Genomic DNA, 20673 nt, shown 5'->3' with positions numbered 1-20673 from the left:
GGTTGTGGCGCCTGCAGTGTTCCTGTGGTTCGTCGGCTGCGATTATGCGACCAGGGTCTGCGTGTGCGGCGCGGTTGTTGCAGTGGAGGCGGGCATATATTTGAAACTATGGTCGGGCGTCTCGAGCAGTCAATGGATTTTGATTCATTCTTTTGGCGCGATTGTTACTAATGTTGCACCGTAGGAAGCGGGATGTAGCCGCGGAGAGCATCGTTGAGCATGTGTAGGATGGGGGTGGGTCTCTTCTTTTAGCTCAGTCACGTGGGGGGTGTCGCTCGCATCACACACAGAGAGCGTCCTGACATGACATTACAATTCATGCATCCACTGTGTGAAGCACCCTAGTGCTTGAATTGAACGAAAGCCTGTACATATTGCGCCAAGCCAGGAGGCTGTACACCCTAGGCATGGCGCTTTCTTTTTCGAAACCAAGCTCATCAATGGACGATCGATGGGTTTCCTGGTCAAGAGACGTACGTAAGTACTACAGGTCCGCGCTAAGTATTGTGGCTTTGAGAAGCCATGTTCAGCTCTGCCCCAGCACTGCCCGGCACTATCCTGCACTCTCAGCAGCTGCATGGAAGCGACATGTTCGCTGTTCTTGCGCTATAATCAGCTTTCAGCCGCGTACCAAATAATGGAATAGAAACTCTGGCTCAGCGAGTGTCTAGAACATGCTGCACACCCATGAAGGTGTAGGGAGGGGCACCCTACCCTCTCGAAGGGGCGTTTTTACCAATTGACATACTCAGCTATGATGCATAACGTCTTCAGCAGCAACCTACACTTACTAAATCAGTCTATTTACTGATCAACAATGGAAATGGGGTGAAAAGTTAGAAGTGTGACTATACTCCTAGTACTTGTCAAGTACCGATTAAACAAGCTGCGGTAAACATGGCAGGACTTCCTGCAGCCTGCATCAGGTGCTTTCCTGAGCTTATATAGTACGCACGAGGCTGTGATGAACAGCTGAAGTGCAACCATCGACCCTCTTATCAAAAACTCGCCATACAATCTGCTTACCTTATATTCATCTCAGCCCAACAGAGACAACTCAGCTGTTCAGCGAGACAGCTAAATGCATTCATTTGATCAATTGTGCACCTAAGAGCCTCAATATCTGGAAATCCCGGGGCCATTTTCATAATGTCCCAAACATTACCAACATGGTCCATTGATGAAGACATCTACAAAGGATTTTGGATCAATCAATCACTTGGTAAAGTCCGCGGCGCGACCCTCACACTTGATCTTCAAGCTGGCGGTCTGATCATAGCCTTTCTCGCTTTGTTCATTGCTGCCACAGCGCGTAGCGTCTGGAAGGTTACGCGATTTCTGGTCTATGCCAATGAGTCAACCCTCGGTAAGCAGGATGGTGTCTATCACCAGCGGCAAGCCATCTTACGCAATCAATCGTTGGCACTCGATGCCGTGCTAGACCTGTGTCGACTCAGTTATGCCTGGCGAGGTCGCGCCAAAGGGAGCCAACAGCGTATACTACCGGTCATCCTGATAGCTTCTGCTATCTCTGTTGTTTCTATTGCTGCTGGTGCGTGCATAGAACCTGCTTTTGTAGCTTGTTGATGACTGATCCTCTTAGGTATTTTTTCCTCGAGAATTTTGACAAACTCGAATCAAGAAGTTTTGATAGCTGGCCGACATTGTGGGATGTACAGTAATCCGATCGACCAAGGGTCTTCCTACGGACCCGCCATGCTTTATCTGAGTCAGAAATCTGTCGACGCCTTTAGATATGCGATGCATTGCTACCATGGGGGTAGCACTGTCCAGAATAAACTCTGCGAAACGTTTATAAGGCCAACATTGCCTTTTACATCAGACAGAAACGCCTCGTGTCCATTTTCCGGGGGGATCTGCAAGTCAGATGTTGGTAACATCCTCCTCGACTCAGGCGTACTACACTCTCAGATACACCTAGGCTTTAACCAGAATCCACAGTTCACTCTTCGCCATCGAACACACTGTGCGCCTTTAAAAACAGATGGCTTCACTGGCACTGTCGTGAACCCAAATAACTCCCAGACTCGCCAGGTCTATCGATATGGGAACAAACATGGGTCTGGGGGCAACGCAGATTATATCTTTGCAGTTGACGTTAGGCACGAAAAGCCGTCACTTGAACTTTCTGCTTACGGCAATTATAAAGTTACGTATGTCCTATCAGACTTATCGCACACTATTTCTGCGGATTTTAACTTGTGAGCAGAGCCATGGTAGCGTACGGTTTTATTAGAAGTATTGAGTTCATACCAGAGCTACAGAAACCGGATGGGGCGGTTTCCTTGGTATTCCTGGATGCCTCGGAAATCTTATATGTGAACAAGACAGAGGATCCTTGGTTCTCGGCTACGACCCCCTTCGATAACTCTCTGGCTATCAGTATGGACGGTCCAGGTTTCTTTATTGCTAACGAACCTGTTGGTGTAATAGGCTGCGTAACTCAGAGGTTGTATTGCAATCCGACCCTTCCCGAAAATGTCGGATGCATTGATGGTTTCGCAATATCGAATAGGCAGTCTTGGTGGGACTTGTTCAAAAGCGCCTGGCCAGACGCAAACGATCGATCTGCGATGAACGCATTTGTATATGCACTTGGCACTCAAGCCATGCTAGATGACTATTATTTCATGCCAAGTCTACCAACCCTTCTATCACGCAGTACCGTACAAGGTAATCTACAGTTAGCAGTTATACCGAAGGACCGATGGCAAGACGAACGCGAATACCTATACAACGCCAGTCTTGCTGCTATACAATCTATGATGGTCGAGCATGCTAGAGGACTTGATTTTGGAATGGGCACATATTGCGAGCGTGAAAGGGAGTGCCGTAGGATATGTCGTAGCCAGGTTCGTGTAGTATGACCCTGCTTAGCCTGTCTATACTGATAGTTGCGGTTACAGAAAATGCGCTCACCCAACCACTATTCTTTCAGCGCCTGGACCTTAGGTGTGATACTTATCGTAGGAAGCACGCTGATGCTCATATCGACATTCATGGAGGAACTTTTCGCTCTTCTATTACGATATCCGCGCCTGCGCAGTGCAAAGCTAACATACAGCTACTGCGAATGGCAAGCCGGATCCACCTTACAGCTGCAACGCCTAGCACATGAGAATCTCGGTCTTGGAACCTGGACGCGCACGGATGAGGCAATACCAGTTACTGAGCCGGGAGATACTCTGGGCGTACTGGAAATCACCGATTCAAAGCACGTGCACATGGTCATACCGACGGAGGAACTCAGCAAAGTTGACTCCGCAGCAGACTCTGCAAGAATTAATTTGCTCGATCATAGAGTCGTCTATTGAATTAGTTGTAGCAGCGCCGCTCAAGCGCGAATCGCAAACAGACTTATGAGCTAGTAGTACAGTACTGGCGGCAGCGGCTATTCGAGTGCGCAATCTTCTGAAGTAGCTAGACTGGGAGCGTGGCTCGGAGCGCATAAGCTGTAATCCTGATCTCAGTCCGTTAAAGATTGGACAAACCACTGCTGACGGCAGAGCGCTCAAGCGGAGGAGTGTTGAGAGTGTTGAAAGGCTTGATCATTGCATATTCAACGACGTATAAGCTGCTGGGCTCTCTGGGAGGTCTGAGGGTAAAAGAAGAGAAAAATGGGAAGAGTGTTGTAAAAGAAAGTAAGAGACGTCATTGCAGAGGTGTGTCTATGCTCAGGGATGAGGTTTCGTGTCTAATAAAAGAAAAGGCCGAAACCAATGGCATCTGTCATTTGTTGTAGCAGATGACAACAGGCCAGTCTCAGTAGAACGCTGGGCAAGGCTTGACATGGCTGAAGGGTCAGAGAAGTATGGGGGTGCTGGTTACACAAATGCATGCCTGATAACGGGTGGATTTGGTGTTGTAGTATGGTATGTCACGTGGGGTCGGCGGTGCTGTGCAGTCAATAATTGCGTGGGCAGGTGGGCGGAACATCTCTAACGCCGTGGTACGGGAGCCAACCAGTCCCAACCCAAGCCCCAGACGCGCAACAACTGTCAACCCAGCCATTCCTCCACCACCAACCTCGCGGATCTCCATGCATATGTATGTACAAGGAAACGTACGTATCCATTCCGTCACTCAATGGGCTGAGCTGTTGACGCATGCTGCATGCACATGCGCAGCGTTTCTTTTTGTCGCCTAGACTGATGTTCAGATCTCCCCCCGGGCCGCAAGCAGGAGCACCAACAACAGCAACAACAACGGAGCGGTAGTGCCATGGGCAGTGCAATACGAAAGAGCAGTGAAGCCATGCCGCGGTAGTTGTGCTGTCGCCAATTCTTCATAACATGGTCAAGCATTCCTTTTCATCCAATTTCCCGATGCGCTGTAGTGGCCGTCGATGGTCATCGTCCCCCAAGCCGCGTGCGGCTCCAAGTGAGGGGGGCCATCACGGCCAACACGATGGATTTGCAGACGGGCAAATCTTGAATTTACTCAACGAGGCTGTGTTGTCGAGTGGAACGGCAGCGGACGCGCAATTCACTTGTTATTAGAGTCTCGTCATGGACCTGGCCCTGCCACTTAACAGCGCCGTTGCCCCTGACCAAGGCTGGGCGACCTTTTGCTAATCCAAGGCTATGGACTTGGCTGCTTGGTATCCGCCATTCCTGCCGGCGCGCCAACACTCGACGACTTGGCGCGCATCAGTGCCAGACAAACTACGGGGGTTGGCGAGTTCCACATGTAGCACCCGAGGGTTACCAAGAAATTGGGGGTGCTCCTGCTTCAAATACTTTTGCCATCCCGGCTCCTCCTTCTCCGTTCAATGTTCTTTGTGTGAGGATTCCTTTTCCTACTTACCAGTCACTCGTTAAGACTTCCAACTGCTTTGTTCTACTCTTCGTTTTAATCCATCTTCGCTTCAACCCACCACTATGAAGGCCTGTCTTATCATCTCCCTCCTGGGAGCCGCCGTCGCTCCCGCACTCGCCGCAAAGGGCAACCTGACCCCAATCACCGTCAAGGGCAATGCCTTCTTCGCCGGTGACAAGCGCTTCTACGTCCGTGGTGTCGCCTACCAGCCCGGTATGCTATTGCGCCAGATCGTGGTGTTTACAGTGATGCTAACATGTACACAGGTGGTGCCGCCGACGCACAGGACCCTCTGCTTGACCTCAAGTCGCTCAAGCGCGATGTCGAGAACTTCAAGAAGCTCGGCATCAACACTGTCCGTATCTACACAATCGACAACTCCAAGAATCACGATGAGGGCATGAAGATGCTTGACGATGCCGGCATCTACCTGGCTCTTGATGCCAACACCCCCAAGTACTCGCTCAACCGTGAGAACGCCGACACCCTCCACACCTCGTACAACGATGTGTACCTCCAGTCCGTCTTTGCTACGATTGATGCTTTCGCCGAGTACAACAACCTAATGCTCTTCTTCTCTGGAAACGAGGTCATCAACGCAAAGAACAACTCCAACGCTGCTCCCTACATCAAGGCTGTCACCCGTGACATGAAGCAGTACATCTCTAACCGCCACGACCGTATCATTCCTGTTGGATACTCTGCCGCCGATGTCTCTGAGAACATTGAACAACAGGCCACGTACTTCAACTGCGGTACCGACGACGAGCGCTCCGACTTCTTCGCTTTCAACGACTACTCTTGGTGCGACCCTTCTTCCTTCACTCAGTCCGGCTGGGACAAGAAGGTCAAGACATACGGCAACTACAGCAAGCCCATCTTCCTGTCTGAGTTTGGTTGCATCACCAACACCCGCCAGTGGGGTGAGATTGCTGCTCTGTACTCCAAGAATATGACTAGTGTCTACTCTGGTGGTCTCGCCTACGAGTACACTGTCGAGCCCAACGGCTACGGTCTCGTCGAGGTTGGTTCTGACGGCAATATCGAGCCCAACGCAGATTTCGACCGTCTTGCCAAGGCCCTCAAGGCCACCCCCAACCCCACTGACGACGGCGGCTTCAAGGAGAACGGCAGTGCTTCCAAATGCCCTGCCGAGTCTGACGACTGGCAAGTCCAGGGTACCAACCTCCCATCGATCCCCAAGAAGGCTGTTGCGTTTATGGACGAAGGTGCTGGCTCAGGTCCCGGTCTTGCTGGCTCCGGCTCCCACTTCGCCGGTGAGCCCAGCGAGTCTGAGGCCCAACCTGGATCTGGCGAGCCCACACGCGCTCCTACAGCTGGTGCCACTGGCTCTGCCAACAGCCAGGGTGCTGCTGCTGGCCTCGAGGTACCCCTCCGCATCATTGGCATGGTTGCTGCGAGCACTATCTTTGGTGCTGTGCTTCTGTTTTAGATGGAATGACGCGTCGGGGTGTATGCAGCACGGTGTGGGTGAGGGTGCGAGGATGCACATGCATAGATTTGTACAAGTGTAGCGGCTTTCCTATTTGTATCTGGAGTTTCTTTGATGGCCCTTAGCTCGGCATTGCATATACCTCTCAGTCATTGCAGGCGCCTGGCCTTTTTTTCGTTGTGTAGTAATACATCACATGACCTGATTTTATCTTGAATATGCATTGTGAAGAGTAAACTTTCCATGTAATTTGTTTGTCGTGATGTCATATGCAATACAAAGACTACTCTACTTTGGCGCATAGTCTATGCAGCTGGGTTGATACGAGTAAGTTATTTTCCAAATTTGGTGCTGATGATGTATTGTCTTGCCCTGCCACCAAACCCCGCCTTTTGTGACAGGGCTGGGTGGTTATGTAGTACTAGTGCGGCGTTGGGATATTGGGACCCTTGTTCGGGAAAGGCAGCCCATGGAAGCTTCTACGCTTGCGATGGCGCTTTCTACACCACCTAGCCGCCAATCTTGGTGCATCTCTGTCACCACACTGAGAAAATACGTTTGACAGAGTTTGCGCACCATTCTGACTGATCTTCTTCTTCTTCTCTACTGCTTGCAATTCTGCCCCAATGGACGACGCCCGCAAAGGTGACGCTGCTCTCAGCGCAAGCAAACCCGACGAAGCCATTGAGCATTACACCAAGGCTCTTGGTGTCAATCCGACGGCCGTCAAATACTACATCGGCCGCTCGACAGCCTATCAGCGTACCTCCAAGTTCCCCGAAGCCCTTCACGATGCCGACGTCGCAGTTGTCCTTGCCAAAAAGCGCGGCTCACGCGAGCTCATCAAAGACGCCCAGTTTCGACGCGCCGTTGCACTCTACCACCTTGGCAAATATGCGGATGCTGACTTTCTCCTGCGCATAGTAAAAGGCCTTGACGAAAAGGACAAAATGTTGCCAATTTGGGAAGCCAAGGTCGCATCCAAGTTGAAAGATGTGCCGGAGAATGATGAGCAGAGGACAGTCACTATTAAGGAGGACCCGGAGGTGGAAATACCCAGTGCAACCACAGCCACCGCCCCGGCCAAAACCGCAGACTCGGCAACAACCCAGGCGCCGAAGCCTCCCGCGCCGACGCCCAAAGAAAAGATCAAGACGGACTGGTACCAGTCCCACGATAGCGTCACTCTGAACATCATGGCCAAGGGCGTGCCTAAAGACAAAGCCGTTGTAGAGATTGAACAAGACGCTGTCTCCGTCTCTTTCCCCATTGCCGATTCGTCGTCCGAATACAGCTACAACGCCGATCCTCTCTTTGCATCCATCGATCCCTCGCAATCCAAATACCGAATAACGCCCACCAAGATTGAGGTGACGCTCCGAAAGGCAGCACCAGGTGTGAAATGGCATAGCCTCGAGCGTGCACAGGGCGAAGCGGCCACTGTAACGTCACAAGCATCTTCTTCTGGCGCCCCTGTAAAGGAAACCGCCCCCGCATATCCTACATCGTCTAAATCAGGCGCAAAGAACTGGGACAAGGTGGTGGTCAATGATCTCGATGACAAGGACGAAATTGAAGGGGACGAGACATCGCACTTTTTCAAGCAGCTGTACAGCGGAGCTACGCCCGAGCAACAGCGTGCTATGATGAAGAGTTACTCGGAGAGCGGTGGCACAGTGCTGAGTACCGATTGGAGCAATGTCGGTAACAGGAAAGTGGTACCCGAGCCGCCAGAGGGTATGGAGGCGAAGAAGTACTAGACCTGGTGGACGGACAGGCGCAAAGAACTTGTGAAGTTTTGTGGGACGGGTTGAGATGACTGTATTATTTTATGACGTAGCATAGCGTGGGTGTTTACGAGTCAATCAGGGAATTGTTGTCAGAGTATAGGTCTGCATAGTTTTTTTATTAAAGAATATTGTATACCATAAATACTGGACATGACGGGCATGTCAAGGATGTTTCCAATACCTTGAAGCATCTTCTTGCCATACATCACTTACCTTTGCACTAACAAACTCCAGGTCAGCACAAGGCTAGACAGATGTACAAGAAGTATGCAGTCATTCCCCTCAGCACCGTCTTCCAGGGACATAAATGAAGAAGAAAACGCATCAAATCTAGCGAAAAGCGTGGGCGAAATCGCAATCATTCCTCCTTGTCATTCCTCGTGCACCCGCTATATCCCCACTCGAAGAAAGCCTTATGATTTTCACAATCTTAGTTGGGGTTTAGAGAGGAGAGGAGAGAAAGAGTATAACATCCGCTTTTCGCCTTCAACTTTTAAGAGAAGGGAAGGGTGGAAATATGGAAGCGTAGGGGGGAGTAAGATGGTGAGGGTGTGTGTGGGAGGGGTTCGAGAAATGGGAAAGGGAGGGGGGATCCAGGTAGGGGTGGCGAAAGAAGGGTGGTCGAAGAAAAAGGAATATGTATGGGGTATGCTGGTGTAGATTGTAGTAAGAGCAAAGGATAGATGATCTTAGTGTATTAAACCCATCCATTGCTATATCATAAATGTATTACTATAACTGCTACATTGCTATTTGGTGAGATAACCTACAACCCAGTCCCCAGCATCCACCTAGTAACATGGAACTAGATTTTTACTACACGCACTACGTCACCAGCATCTTCTTCTTCTTCTTCTTCTCTTCCGTCGTGCTCTCTAACCCCAGCTTACCAGAATGCACACACACAAAAAAAAAGTCTAGAACATCAATCACCCACATGACGTGTCATGCAAACTCTCTTACTACCTAAAACAACAACATCAACAACTACCCCTCGTAACACACGCTCCTCCCGCCCGTCCCGCAACGACACATACACAACAGCTTTGCAGCAAAAGTTTCGAGCGAAAAAAAAACGTGAAAGCAAACTCACTCTCACACACACAAAGACAAGTCACGCGAGTTTTTTTTTTAAAAAAAAAGATTCAAGCTGCGCATGCAGAGAAGGACCATGTGTAGCGAATTGCGGCGGGTTGCGGCGCAAAAGAGTGCGTTCAGGGCAATATGCGATCACACACATGGCTTGTGGTAGTGGTGAGCCACGTACGTACCTCTAGTGTTGAGAGCGAGGTCTAGGGGCTTCGCAAGGGCCGCCGTGGGGTTTTCGAATGAGAGAGAGAGAGAGAGAGAGAAACATGGGAAGGTATGCCGTCAGGAAGAAGGGGGGGTGACACCTCTCTAACCGGTATACTTACCTGGTATTTTTTTTGGGGGGGGAAGAGGTTAAAACATGTGTATCAGATTGTTGGTTGGTCTTAATTTTGGTTCATAGGATTTTTTTTCTGTTTGATGTTGCTATGTTAGGGGGGGCGGGAAGGGTAACGCGCGCATAAGCCGCCTTGTAGGCCGGGTTCCAAAAAAAGAATCAATAATACTAAGTAAGGACAGGCATGGATCCCACCCCCCGGGCTAAAGGGTGTTAATGCAATCGAGACATATGTGTGTTTGTGTGTGTGCGTGCGGGTTTTTTTTTATCGATTGACGCTATTGCTATCGCAGCCGGACGAGCGGCGGGCAAGATCCGCTTTTTTGCTTCTTTTTTAGGAGTATACTTATCGTTGGGGGAGACAGGATGGTGCATAGGTGCATATTGCAAGGCCGTGTTCTCTCAACGTAATGATACCGTGTTAGTGCGAGATGGATGCCAAGACATAAACCAGCAGGAGCCAGGTGAGTCAATCAATCCAAGCGTATGTGTAATGGTTCACTGAAACACGATTACATATTCAGCTGGCACAAACTCCTCGGACGCCAAAAAGCCAAGCCAGGCACCAAACCCTATCTACGTAGATCACCAACACATCCCGCGTGGCGTCGGGCTTAGCAGTGATGGACTAGCTCGGGTCTCGGGACTTGTTCTTTTCTATTGTGCACAAGAGAGCGTCGGGATGAAAAAGGAAGCCAGGGCAGGGAGATGATGCGCAGAAGATGATACTTGCCTCTCCTTTCCGCCCCCCTCCTTCTTCCCGTGCCACATGCGCGCACGTGTGAGGGTGTCGCACATGAGCGTGGGACGGGTAGGGGGGCATGATCGACTCCAGACTACCGATTTTTCTTCAGTGTCTTTAGCCGTGGATACTGCAAACGTTGAGTGTTCCAGAATGTTGCTTTCATTGGGTTGTGGGGGGGCGGGGAGAGCAAGGCGGGAGAGAGACAAGGGCAGGAATGAAATTCGAGGGGGTTGAAAGGGTGTTTGGTGAGGCGAAGAGCGACGGTCTAGGAAACTAGCTCCCGATGGGCACGTGGTGTTGGGTTCGATTCAAATGTGCAAGTAGGAGCATTACTAGGTTGTGTGAGAGGAGGGTGCGGGGCGGTGTATGGAGGAGTAAGTGAGCATGTAGAAGGGCATGGGGCACGGGCAAAAAGGAGTTGGAGGAGGATCTAGTAGGCAGGGGAGGCGAGGGAGGGGAGACGGGCTGGTCAGACGAGTGCCGTGTGAGACGGTTGGCAGGAATAGCAGGTTTGGATGGAAATGAGGGTTGTTTTTGGCAGGTGGTGGCAGGTGAGGGGCGAAGGGGAGTTGGACCCCTCGCCATGTCGCTGTCTTGACGAGCTTTTGGAGGGAGATGCGAGGAAGAGGCGGGTTGTGGGCTTCTGCGTGGACCACGGGATGACTGTTGCCTCTGGTGTGATGAGAGAGCGGTGGAGGTGAGGCCGGCGTGGTGATGCCGAGAGATGAAGTGTACCTGATGGAGAGTAGCAGGGCAAGCGTTCGTGTTGTAATCTCGTTGTAAGTAGGATTGTCGAGTCTTGGTTGGCTGGGGGTTCGTATGGCCGGGGCGGGTGCTGACAGGAGAGGCGTGAGAGGGATCGAGGGTGCATAAGCGGCGAGAATAGCACCGGCAAATCAGGCAGCACGACGTGGTTTAGCCAGCCGAGGTGCATGGCTGCGCTACTGCAGGAACAGCACTTGGCCCGCCCATAGGCTGCATGCCACCGACATGGCGAGGGGCGATGCTATAGCCATGCATCGCTCGACTATCTATTGCATCCATCTCCAAGCACACAGCCAAGCCAGCAAGTAAGTACAGGTACACACATTGCCGCTCCCGTCTCTGACCGTGTACCCAAGTAAACAACAAGCAAGATTTGCGTCTGGCCCTGCGCAAAGAGACGCAGAGGCCGTGCAGCCCACTAGCCCGCAAGGACGCCCTGGAGCGTGCCGACATGGCCGTGTCCCCAGTAGTCGTCAATAAGTACGTATGACGACGCCGCCGAAGACGACGACGACGACGACGACGACGACGACGCAGAGGTAGCCTCAAGAGGTCGGGCGAGCAAGTCAGCGCTTGACCGCAGTATTGCCGCGCCAGTAAGGTCTTCTTGGGGTCGATTGGCGCAATCTCCCGCCCCGCTTTCCCATGCCAACTGAACCTCGTCCTCACCGACACCACGGCAGCCGGCCGACAGCTCGTACCCAAGTACTTGCATGCTACTAACTACTATGTATTAGTTACTGCTACTTGGACGTGTACAAATCTATACATGCTTACACACGGCGCTACACACATGGGCCGTTCCCCCCAGCCCGGCACCCGCACCTTGACCACAGGTGCGACGGGCAGCGCGCCTGCGACGGCCCAATTTGCCCCCCAGGACAGCCAAGTCGAGCAGTCATGGCGGAGAGCTGGACATGGCTGCCGTTGGCCGCAGCCGCAGGGCGATTGTGATGGGCGCGCAGTGGAAAGGAGAGGAGATTGCGATAGCTAGCACCGGCGCGCACGGCCTGCTGGGCCACCATGTTAGGTCCCGACGGCGGCAGACCAATCCTCTGCCGCCAAAACACTGCCGGTCCGGCTGTCTGTACACATTGCGCCACGCTGCCTGCCCATGGGTTGCGCCGTCATAACTCTTGCTAGGCGCAACCGTCGACGCCAGCGCCCTCTGGCAAATGAAATAGGTGGGCCGGCGTGGTTCGCCAGCCCGCAGGCTGCATAGTCAAGCAGAAGCCAGAGGCGCCAGGCAGCGAGGGTGAAGGCTGCCCTGTCTGCCTCAGCATGGAACCATCTCCCCCATCCCCCATCCCCTCCACCACCACCATGGCCCCCCTCGCCCCTCTGCCAACCCACTACCAAGCCTTCGCGGCTCCACCCACGGCCGCCCATGATGCTGCCATGCTCAACGCCGTTTGGTTGAACCCGGCTGCCAACCTGCGCCCCCTCGCCGCAATCCATGACATAGATCCCCTTACTGCCATGTTTCATCTTACTATCCTAGGGCTAGCCGCCGGTGCTCACGACGCCACGGGCCAACCACATGCCCGCTTGCGTCCTGCCAGGGACTCCCATGCTAGCCCGCTAGTCCGAGTTTCATTCTCGCTAACTCAAAGCATTCCTTCATCTCCCCTAAAAGCGTCTTCACTGCACGGCCCCCAGCATCACGACCGCTTGTGTTGCTTAGCCTCCATTTCCCTCGCTCTTTTTCTATTGCCCTTAGTCGCGTCCATTCCTTCGCTCGTCACTCCTTTGGCTTCTCTCCCCATCCGACGCCCTCCCTCCCCCCAACACTCGCTACCACTCCCTCATTGCTGTCTTCGCGACAGCGCTACACTCATTTCTTGCGTCTGCAATACTTGTTTTTCATCAATCGCGCCGGATCAGAAAGCCCCAGGCCGTTGACCATATTCTAATCTACCTTGCTACCCGGAACCCACGCCGATAAACCCATCACGACTACCAAGCCACTTCGTGCCAGCAAACAATGAAGTCTGTCGCCTCTCTTTCCGCTGCGGCGGCCATGCTCGCCGGCTCTGCCGATGCCTTCTGGCGCATGCCTTCCCAAGGCCGCGTTGCTCTTGCTCGTCTTGATCCCATCGTCGACAGGGGAGTCGCCTCTTCCCACGCCCATACCATCCACGGTGCAAACAGTGAGTCCAAACCCCCTACACCAACTCCCACTCTGACATGACTCGCTAACACCACTCGAACAGACTTTGGCGCCTCAACCACCTACGACGACCTCCGCAACTCCGAGTGCACCTCTGCCCAGTTCGCGGATGACAAGTCGGCCTACTGGACCCCGTCCCTGCACTTTGTCTATGAGAACGGCACGACTGTGCTTGTCCCACAGGTTGGTGGTATGCTCGCATACTACCTCCTCGAGGGCGAAAACATCAAGGCTTTCCCCAAGGGCTTCATGATGCTTGCTGGTGACCCACATCAGCGCAACTTCACTCTCCCCGTGCCTGACCCCCCACTCTACGCGTGGACCGCAAAGGACAGGACTCAGCGTGCTCTTGCTGCAAAGAGTATTGGCATGAACTGCCTCAACTACGCCAAGCCTCCCGAGCCCTCGCGCTACCGCCACACCTTCCCCGACAGGGAGCTCCTCGAGACGTGTACCGACGGTATCCGTGCCGAGATGCTCTTTGCCTCATGCTGGAACGGAAGGGATCTCGATACTCCTGACCACAAGAGCCACGTTGCCTATCCCAGCGAGCTTGACGGTGGCTCATGCCCCGACGAGTTCCCCGTTCGTCTGCCTACCCTCTTCTACGAGACCATCTGGAACACGTACGCCTTTAATGGCGTGCCTGGTCAATTCGTCTGGTCAAACGGTGACGCTACTGGTATGTGTTTTTATTGATTTTTTTCTAAAAAAAAACCCCCCCTCGAAGCACATCTAACGTAAAACCAGGCTGCGGTTACCACGCCGATTTCATGATGGGGTGGGACGTTGAGACCCTCCAATCTGCCGTCGACACTTGCACCAACCTCTCTGGTCGCACCGAGGACTGCCCCGTCTTTGCTGGTCGTCTTCAGTCTGAGCAGGAGCAAACTCAGTGCAAGGTTGCCAAGCTCCCCAAATTCCTTGACAACGACAACTGCGAAGGCCCTGCCAGCGCTCTCTGCGGCAACAACCCCATCCAGTACGGACCCGCGTACGCTTCGTCTAACCCTCCTTCCTCTGGTGACAACGACACGCCCACCTCCGTTCCTCTGCCCAGCCAGTCGTACGCCCCTGCTAGCTCAATGGGCGCTGGCGACATCTCCGTCGACAACGTCGTTGAGAAGCCTACCCCTGCCGCTGAGTACAACAGCTACCCTGAGATCACCCCCGCCGCCCAGCCTCCCAAGGAGGCCGTCAATGAGGACGACGACGGCATCGTCAGCACCACTACCTACACCAAGGACGGTGTTGTCTACGTTGTCGCCATCAAGGAGGTCGAGGTCTACGTCACCGACCCTCTCCGCCGCCGCCATGCGCACGCTCACCGTCGCAACATTGGCAAGCACTAAGAAGATTTTGAACTTCCTTCTTGGATCTTTTTCTTTTGTTCTCTCTTTCCTTCCATTTGTTCTCTTCCTCCCACCCATAAATCTCTGACGAAATGTATTCCCCACCCCGTTCTTGTTTATTTGCGATTTTTCTTCCAAAGGGAAAAACATTTGAGAATGGAAAGGGAAAAAAAGAAAGAGAGTAATAAACACAAGGGAAAGAAACAAATCTTTTTTAGAAATGGAAATTCATCTGCTGAAAAAAAATTTCATCCGTATGGTCTTCCTTGCTTGCGAGGCCCCAAATCAACAAACTCGTTTTTTGTCTTGCGTTTGCTTTTTTGATTTTTTTACACCTTCTTCACGACCTTGACAAACAAATCACCCCTCACAAACAATTACAACATCTTGTTTTGTTTTATTTTGGTTTCTATCGATTCGAAATTCTCTGGGAGAATTTTCGCGTCGGTGTGTGTGTAGGGGGGACGTTGCTTGTTTGATACCTTATGTTTTTGTCCTTTTTCTTTTCTTTTTCTTTTTCTTCGATACGACCAAATGACAAGAAATCTTTTTTCCCCCATCTTTTACATATATACAATATGCTCATGTAAACAAACCCTGGGTAGCATAACCAGTACTACTGCGCCTTTTTAAAGTACATAGCTTATATATATATATATTCTTTTGTTTAATAGAAATTATAGAATTATACTGCATTTACTTTCTTTTCGCATGAGTGGTATGTAGACGTAGACGGTGGGTAATATGGAGGTTGGGGGGGGGGGGATGGGCAGATGTGGGTTAGGGTTGGGGGTGGTAAGCGAAGGAGGAGAGAGGGCGAGGGGGGAAGGGTAAGTGAAACGAAACAAAGGCTGGAGAACTAAGCTAGGGGCTGTGATGTGTGTGACGGTGTGACGGTGTGACAGGTCCTTCCCCGCGTCCCCCCCTGGGGTCGAAACGCGAGACTGGCCGCTAAGGCAAGAGGGTTAAACTACGGGAAGCAAAAAACCCTGGTGTTTTAGTCAAGGAGTGTAAAGAACGAACGGCATTGTTTATGCCTTGGGCATCCAAGGCCCTGTGTAATCAAACCAATCTACTACTACCAGGTTTCTCCACTCGAGTACTGAAGTGTAGACTAGTGCTTCACATGTCTTTGTTTCGGGTTTACGCAACTCGACACTTACGTCCGTATAGTCTCTTGATGCAATCTCTCGCGCCCACTTGGTCTTTTTTGCATCTTGCTCATTCTTACTCAACTTGTTTCACAGACGGATTTTCTTGCTCGGCGTGTGTGGCTTGGCTCGCGCTAGCGTCAAGTATTACCTCGTGATGAATTTTAATCTATCTGATGTTGAAATGTTTTTACGGGTTGGTGGTTGGTTTACCCCGCTGTTGTGCGTTTTGAGTTGATTGAGTAGTTTGTGTGGTAATGGGCTTGAGTGCGCAGATTGGGAGTTGATTGTTTGGTTGTTTGATTTTGCTTGATGAAGAGGGTGGTGGGGGTGGACTTGGCAGGTGTGGCGGGTAGAGTGTTGGAGAGAGAGAAGTGTTTGAGGAATGGTATGAGTGTGTGTGTGTGTAGTAGTGAGGTTGATGTAATGTTGTTTTGGGGTTGTAGGGTGAATGAGATGGGGGAGGGAGTTCTGGTTAGTACTAAGTGTTTGATGGGGGTGGGATAAGACTTGGGGGAAATTTTCTTCTTGTGCTTCTTGTAAAAGAGAGGTGTAAATGTAATTATGAGTTTGGGCTTTAAATGTTTTACTTTTGTTGGTTTCGGTAGTATGTTGCATTACACATCTTTGCATGCGTTACAGGAGGAGCCATCTCCGTCAGACATGTATCAGTGGCACTTGTAACCATTAGAAAAATATCTCTGCCACTACTCTATGCACACTTGTAGCATGTTCCCCTTCTCATCTTTTTCTTACCATGTCATCCAATCAACAGCAAGCCATCAATAGATCCAAGGGCCACAGCTCTCACTCTTAGATGGAGACGTAGAACTTCAAGCAGCATAAGTGGAAGCAAACACTTGAACAACCGCAAGAGGGCACATTCAAAGGTGCACCGACTGCCTGGGTCAAAATGCGTCATACTAGGTCTGTACAAATACGCAATCACATGCGAGGTGCATTACCAACAAACAGACAAAAAAAGGGGTGGCTTGCATCATCCTTAGCAAAACGCCGTCCCGTAGTGCAGCAGCGCCATGTGCATGCAAGCAGGGTGACCACGACTCCCGTTCCCAGCACATGTGGGATTATGTCATTGGGGGGGACGGGCACGCCCGTCGTCGAAGCAGAAGCGAGGAAAACGATGTCATACAGAAGGGAGAGGCAGAGGGGATTGTGGAGGCTGTTGCGGGGCGGATAACTCGCTTGATGACGAGCTGCAGGTGAGTGTAATGGGTGTCAGATGTGGGCATGGTTGCTGTCGATCGTTTTCAATAGCCGTATGTTTGCAGGCGAGATTTCCCTTTGCACAGTTTAGCTATACAGACGGTGGTAAGCAGTATGACATCACGCCCGAGAAAATGGTGGTCAGAGTTTTTGATCAACAAAGTCTCGGCTTGCCGGCGGCAATCACAGTGGATTCAAAATGGCGCAATAGCACAGCTGGTGCAGCTGCGGGGACAAAAGGGCATTGCGTGGGTTGGGGAGCAACGGGAGCAAAAGTCGAGTGGATACAACAAAAACGTCAAGCTGTGCCGATGGTGATGCCGACGGACTTGGTGTGGATGCCGGACTGACGCAAGCCGGGCTTGAAGAGACGTCTAGCTCTTATGGGTGATGGCGGTCAGGCCACGAGCAGCATCATAGTCCACAAATATCACAAACATGCGCACCCCTTGCAGCATATCAACCGAGCAGTAGCGCGCGGGACGGCAGGTTGGTTGACGGGGTGAGCGCGCTTTCCCGAGCGGGAAGGGGAGAGGGTGTTGGGGCCAGATGGGTCGTCACTGCTGAAGGTGGTTTGGTATGACGTGCCTGTGGCACGAGCGGTAAAGTGTGGTGCTAGCCCCGAGTTGCACCGGAAATGGAGGCGAGACTCGGTGGGACTTTGCGATGAAACAGAAGATGGGAAAGAGAGACGGTAATGGGAAATGTGGAATTGACGATGCGTGTGCGTGGATGCGGTCTAGACGTTGGGTAGCGGCATCGAGGATTTGGCCAAGGGATCGGTGTTTGTTGGCTTTTGGCATGTCTGTGTACATACGAGCCTGCTCCGGAGCAGTAGAGCATGCGCCACAACTCTTCTGCCACGTTCACTGAGGCTTGACTGAGCTTGTCGTCGGCAGGCCTGGGTATTTAGGTGCGAGTTAGGTAGAGGTTGTGGTTGCATCGAGGGCATGCAAGCAGTGACGGTTACCGAGTCGGCCATCATGGGTCAGACGCAGGGATCGTCTTGATGATGGTTAGAGAAGAGCGTGTAGCACGGAGATAGGCTACACCATGCACAGGGCTCGGGGCATGGTGGTCAGCGTCGTCGTTGTGGTTCCGTTACTTCATCATGGTGGTGCCTGTGTCGTTGGCAAACGGCGTCCGGACTGGTGCATGAATCCGCACTGTAGAGTCTCTGCATGGGGGAACGACAGACTCGAAGCTGAAGAGGAGCAAACAAACAACGGGACAAACGTCAGAAGTGACGATATGCCGCCCACGAACATGCAGCGAGTGCGGCAACAGTGGGGAGGAGGGTGTCAACGAACGCAACGGCTGTGCGGCCGCCCGAGACCCTGCATGTTCGTGGTGGCGCTAGACCCGCTTATACATAGCCGTGCAGGCATGGCAGCCAATCTGTTGTGGGTGCTCGAGGAAAAATGACGTGGGTGGGCACATCCTACGAGGGACTGCGACTGTCAGAGGTGGGTGCCTTTTCCGCTTTGCTGGGTCTTTGCGCGGGATTTGGTTTCGAGGCTGCAGAACAGATGGCGGGTCTGACGTCGATGGAGGGCCTCTCGTGGAGCAGAGAGGGACGGCGGGCCACAGGACAGATTTGCCGCCCCAGACGCTGCGTCATTGGCCACACACCTTCTCTGTCTAGCAAGCAGAGAGAGAGGGCACACACCGTCTTTGCCATTGTGCTTTTTACGCTGTCGGCCCTAGTAGGGGCTGGCCAGGCAACAAGAAACAAAGCTAGTTACTGCGCAAGCACTTAGCAGAAGCGAGGGCGCGGCCTGCTGCTCGGCGGGCCAGTGTCCGGAGCAGCAAAGCAAAACAACAGTCGGCTGTCGACGCCAGTCAGTAGACGCGGTAGGGCGCTGGCGGGCTGGGAATGGCCAGGCTTTGGCAGGCTCGAGTCCCTGTCGTCGCCTCTAATGCAAGCCAGACCCCTAGACACCGTCTCTCAGCGCCGCCTCTCGACGAGCCCGTCATTGGCGACATCATCGCCAACGGCCTGATCCCGACACCGCCAGCCCGCGGCAAGCAGGGATGTGGAAATCGGTGGCCGCTGATTGGCTCTCTTAGCCGGCTAGCGCGCAGCCAGCAGGACCCTGTAGATCTGTTCCCCTCCACCACCCCGGCCTGGCGCAATGCTGAGGGTGGATCTCTGTGCTGAGCCGATAGTCATGGGCAGATCTATTGCCATGCGTGGCCATGATGGACTCTCTCGTCCCGTCCGCCCTACTTTGCTCCCTGTGCGTGCGTGCGTGCGTTTGCGAGATACGAGCAGCTGCTATATAGTTTGCACCCCGCTTGCTTGCTACTCCCTCGTCACCACCGCCCATCTACGCATCTTCAACCACCACTCCTGCTACTCTCACCATACATCTGCCCTCTGTCTACCGCCCTCGGACACTTCACCACCACCAAACAACCATCTCCACCCATCTCAACAATGTCCGCCATCACCGAGACCCGTCAGTCCGTCTACGTCTCCGAGGGCTTCTCTGAGCCCATGAGCGCTCAACACAACTTTGCCAACAACTTCGACCTCAACGACCCCGAGCGTGCCATGAGCGAATACCAAAGGTACGTCTCTTCACCCCTCACGTGGCCCCTCAACTCCCACTAACACGCAACCAGAATTATGCACGAGCACACCAAGCGCCAACTCACCACCGCAACTGATTCTGCCCGCCGACGAAGCGGAGGCTCCAACGAATCCGTCAGCTCCACCAGCTCGTAATCTGTCTCAGACTCATCATTTTACGATATTTTTCACGTCGGCGTCCGAGACGCAATTTTTCTACAGCTATGCATGGACCAGGCTCACATCTTCTATCCAATTCATGAGGGCGGTTGGCGTTTTTTTTTGCTTTACACTCGGCTTTTGCCAGTGGCATCACGGTTCGGTGTTGGATCGACTTAGCGTATACCTTGTCTAAATGAACCAATTCAGCGTCTCCTTTGTGAGAGACTACTTTGTCTGCCATCTTTCTCCGCATTTGACCCGTGCCCAATCATCTTCCCATGTCTTGCCAATCACATTTCAGCCCACACGTGCACGCAATATACGACGTGGCAAACAAAAATCCTCAGGGCCCAGTGTGAATTTGCATGCAGGCTTACCATGTAGAGCCGTGTACGCGTTGTCGGCACAGCAGTATGCGCTGTGCGTGTGTCGAGCCAACATGTCCATAGCAAATGCCATGTGACTTTTTTCGGCCACCGGTCCCAAGCCACGCCATGCAGGCGCCGCCCCCTATGGTTGCATCAATTAACCATGTAAAAATTGCCATGTTGTTGAAAATCGCCTGCAGGGTCTTGATTTCCGCATGACCACGGCAACACGGGCAAGTTGGGCTTGCAGCTGCGGCAAGCAAAATGCCCAAGCGGATACGCTGAGCGCCAATCGCTCCAGCCAGGGTCCACTAGCCAGACCCTGTTTCCAAATGCACTAGTATCTTGCAGTAGAATCTCAAAAACCTGATAATCCGGTCAGAAACACCGTTAAACCGCCGTCGCCGCCCGGGGTATGGCTGGCACTTGGGCAATAGGTACAGGTAGGTTCAGCGACGTGCCGTCCTGGGCTGGGTTGGGGTTTTGCATGGCAAACACGTGGAAACGGTGGAGATGGCGTGCTTTTGGAGGCGTAATGGAGGGGGGGGTGTATCCAGGTACCCCTTGAGGGGATCCGGTATGCAGACACAACACGTATCCCTCTATTACACCGTGTTTAGCCTTTGCTAGCTAAACACTATTGGCTTGGG

The 20673-nt window shown here is 52.6% G+C and overlaps 6 protein-coding genes across 6 annotated transcripts; 5 read left to right on the top strand and 1 right to left on the bottom strand.

The window, feature by feature from the left end:
* Positions 1 to 1149: 1149 nt before the first annotated feature.
* Positions 1150 to 3335, top strand: PSV08DRAFT_350440 (uncharacterized protein; the record flags this gene model as incomplete). Its single annotated transcript, XM_066092833.1, has 4 exons — positions 1150 to 1552; positions 1604 to 2174; positions 2231 to 2873; positions 2928 to 3335. The coding sequence occupies 4 exons, from the start codon at positions 1150 to 1152 to the stop codon at positions 3333 to 3335; spliced, it is 2025 nt and encodes a 674-aa protein (XP_065949354.1).
* Positions 3336 to 4791: 1456 nt separating this feature from the next.
* Positions 4792 to 6522, top strand: PSV08DRAFT_401079 (glycoside hydrolase). Its single transcript, XM_014226483.1, has 2 exons — positions 4792 to 5052; positions 5106 to 6522. Exons 1-2 carry the CDS (start codon positions 4902 to 4904, stop codon positions 6290 to 6292), a joined length of 1338 nt encoding a protein of 445 aa, XP_014081958.1. The 5' UTR covers positions 4792 to 4901; the 3' UTR covers positions 6293 to 6522.
* A 326-nt stretch (positions 6523 to 6848) lies between these two features.
* Positions 6849 to 8223, top strand: PSV08DRAFT_289454 (uncharacterized protein). The gene has a single exon (XM_014226484.2). It carries the CDS (start codon positions 6919 to 6921, stop codon positions 8050 to 8052), a length of 1134 nt encoding a protein of 377 aa, XP_014081959.1. The 5' UTR covers positions 6849 to 6918; the 3' UTR covers positions 8053 to 8223.
* A 3213-nt stretch (positions 8224 to 11436) lies between these two features.
* On the bottom strand, positions 11437 to 11733 carry PSV08DRAFT_388764 (uncharacterized protein; the record flags this gene model as incomplete). The annotated part of the gene is made up of 1 exon (XM_014226485.2): positions 11437 to 11733. One exon carries the CDS (start codon positions 11731 to 11733, stop codon positions 11437 to 11439), a length of 297 nt encoding a protein of 98 aa, XP_014081960.2.
* A 1269-nt stretch (positions 11734 to 13002) lies between these two features.
* Positions 13003 to 14540, top strand: PSV08DRAFT_177051 (uncharacterized protein; the record flags this gene model as incomplete). Its single annotated transcript, XM_014226486.1, has 3 exons — positions 13003 to 13168; positions 13232 to 13870; positions 13939 to 14540. 3 exons carry the CDS (start codon positions 13003 to 13005, stop codon positions 14538 to 14540), a joined length of 1407 nt encoding a protein of 468 aa, XP_014081961.1.
* A 4698-nt stretch (positions 14541 to 19238) lies between these two features.
* PSV08DRAFT_37625 (uncharacterized protein) lies at positions 19239 to 19895 on the top strand (the record flags this gene model as incomplete). The annotated part of the gene is made up of 2 exons (XM_014226487.2): positions 19239 to 19492; positions 19547 to 19895. Coding segments are annotated over 2 exons (357 nt in total), but the record flags the coding sequence as incomplete, so codon positions are not given.
* Positions 19896 to 20673: the final 778 nt, after the last annotated feature.

The sequence above is a fragment of the Bipolaris maydis genome (genome assembly GCF_028858645.1).
Source record: "Bipolaris maydis strain C4 unplaced genomic scaffold PSV08scaffold_5, whole genome shotgun sequence".
Classification (NCBI taxonomy): domain Eukaryota; kingdom Fungi; phylum Ascomycota; class Dothideomycetes; order Pleosporales; family Pleosporaceae; genus Bipolaris; species Bipolaris maydis.
Note: the sequence above shows the minus strand (reverse complement) of the source record. Positions and strands in the feature narration are given on the sequence as shown.

Coding starts and splice junctions, on each gene's coding strand:
- PSV08DRAFT_401079 (XM_014226483.1), top strand. CDS start 4,902: ATGAAGGCCTGTCTTATCATCTCCCTCCTGGGAGCCGCCGTCGCTCCC. Junction 5,053..5,105: donor TGGTGTCGCCTACCAGCCCG/GTATGCTATTGC, acceptor ACATGTACACAG/GTGGTGCCGCCGACGCACAG.
- PSV08DRAFT_289454 (XM_014226484.2), top strand. CDS start 6,919: ATGGACGACGCCCGCAAAGGTGACGCTGCTCTCAGCGCAAGCAAACCC.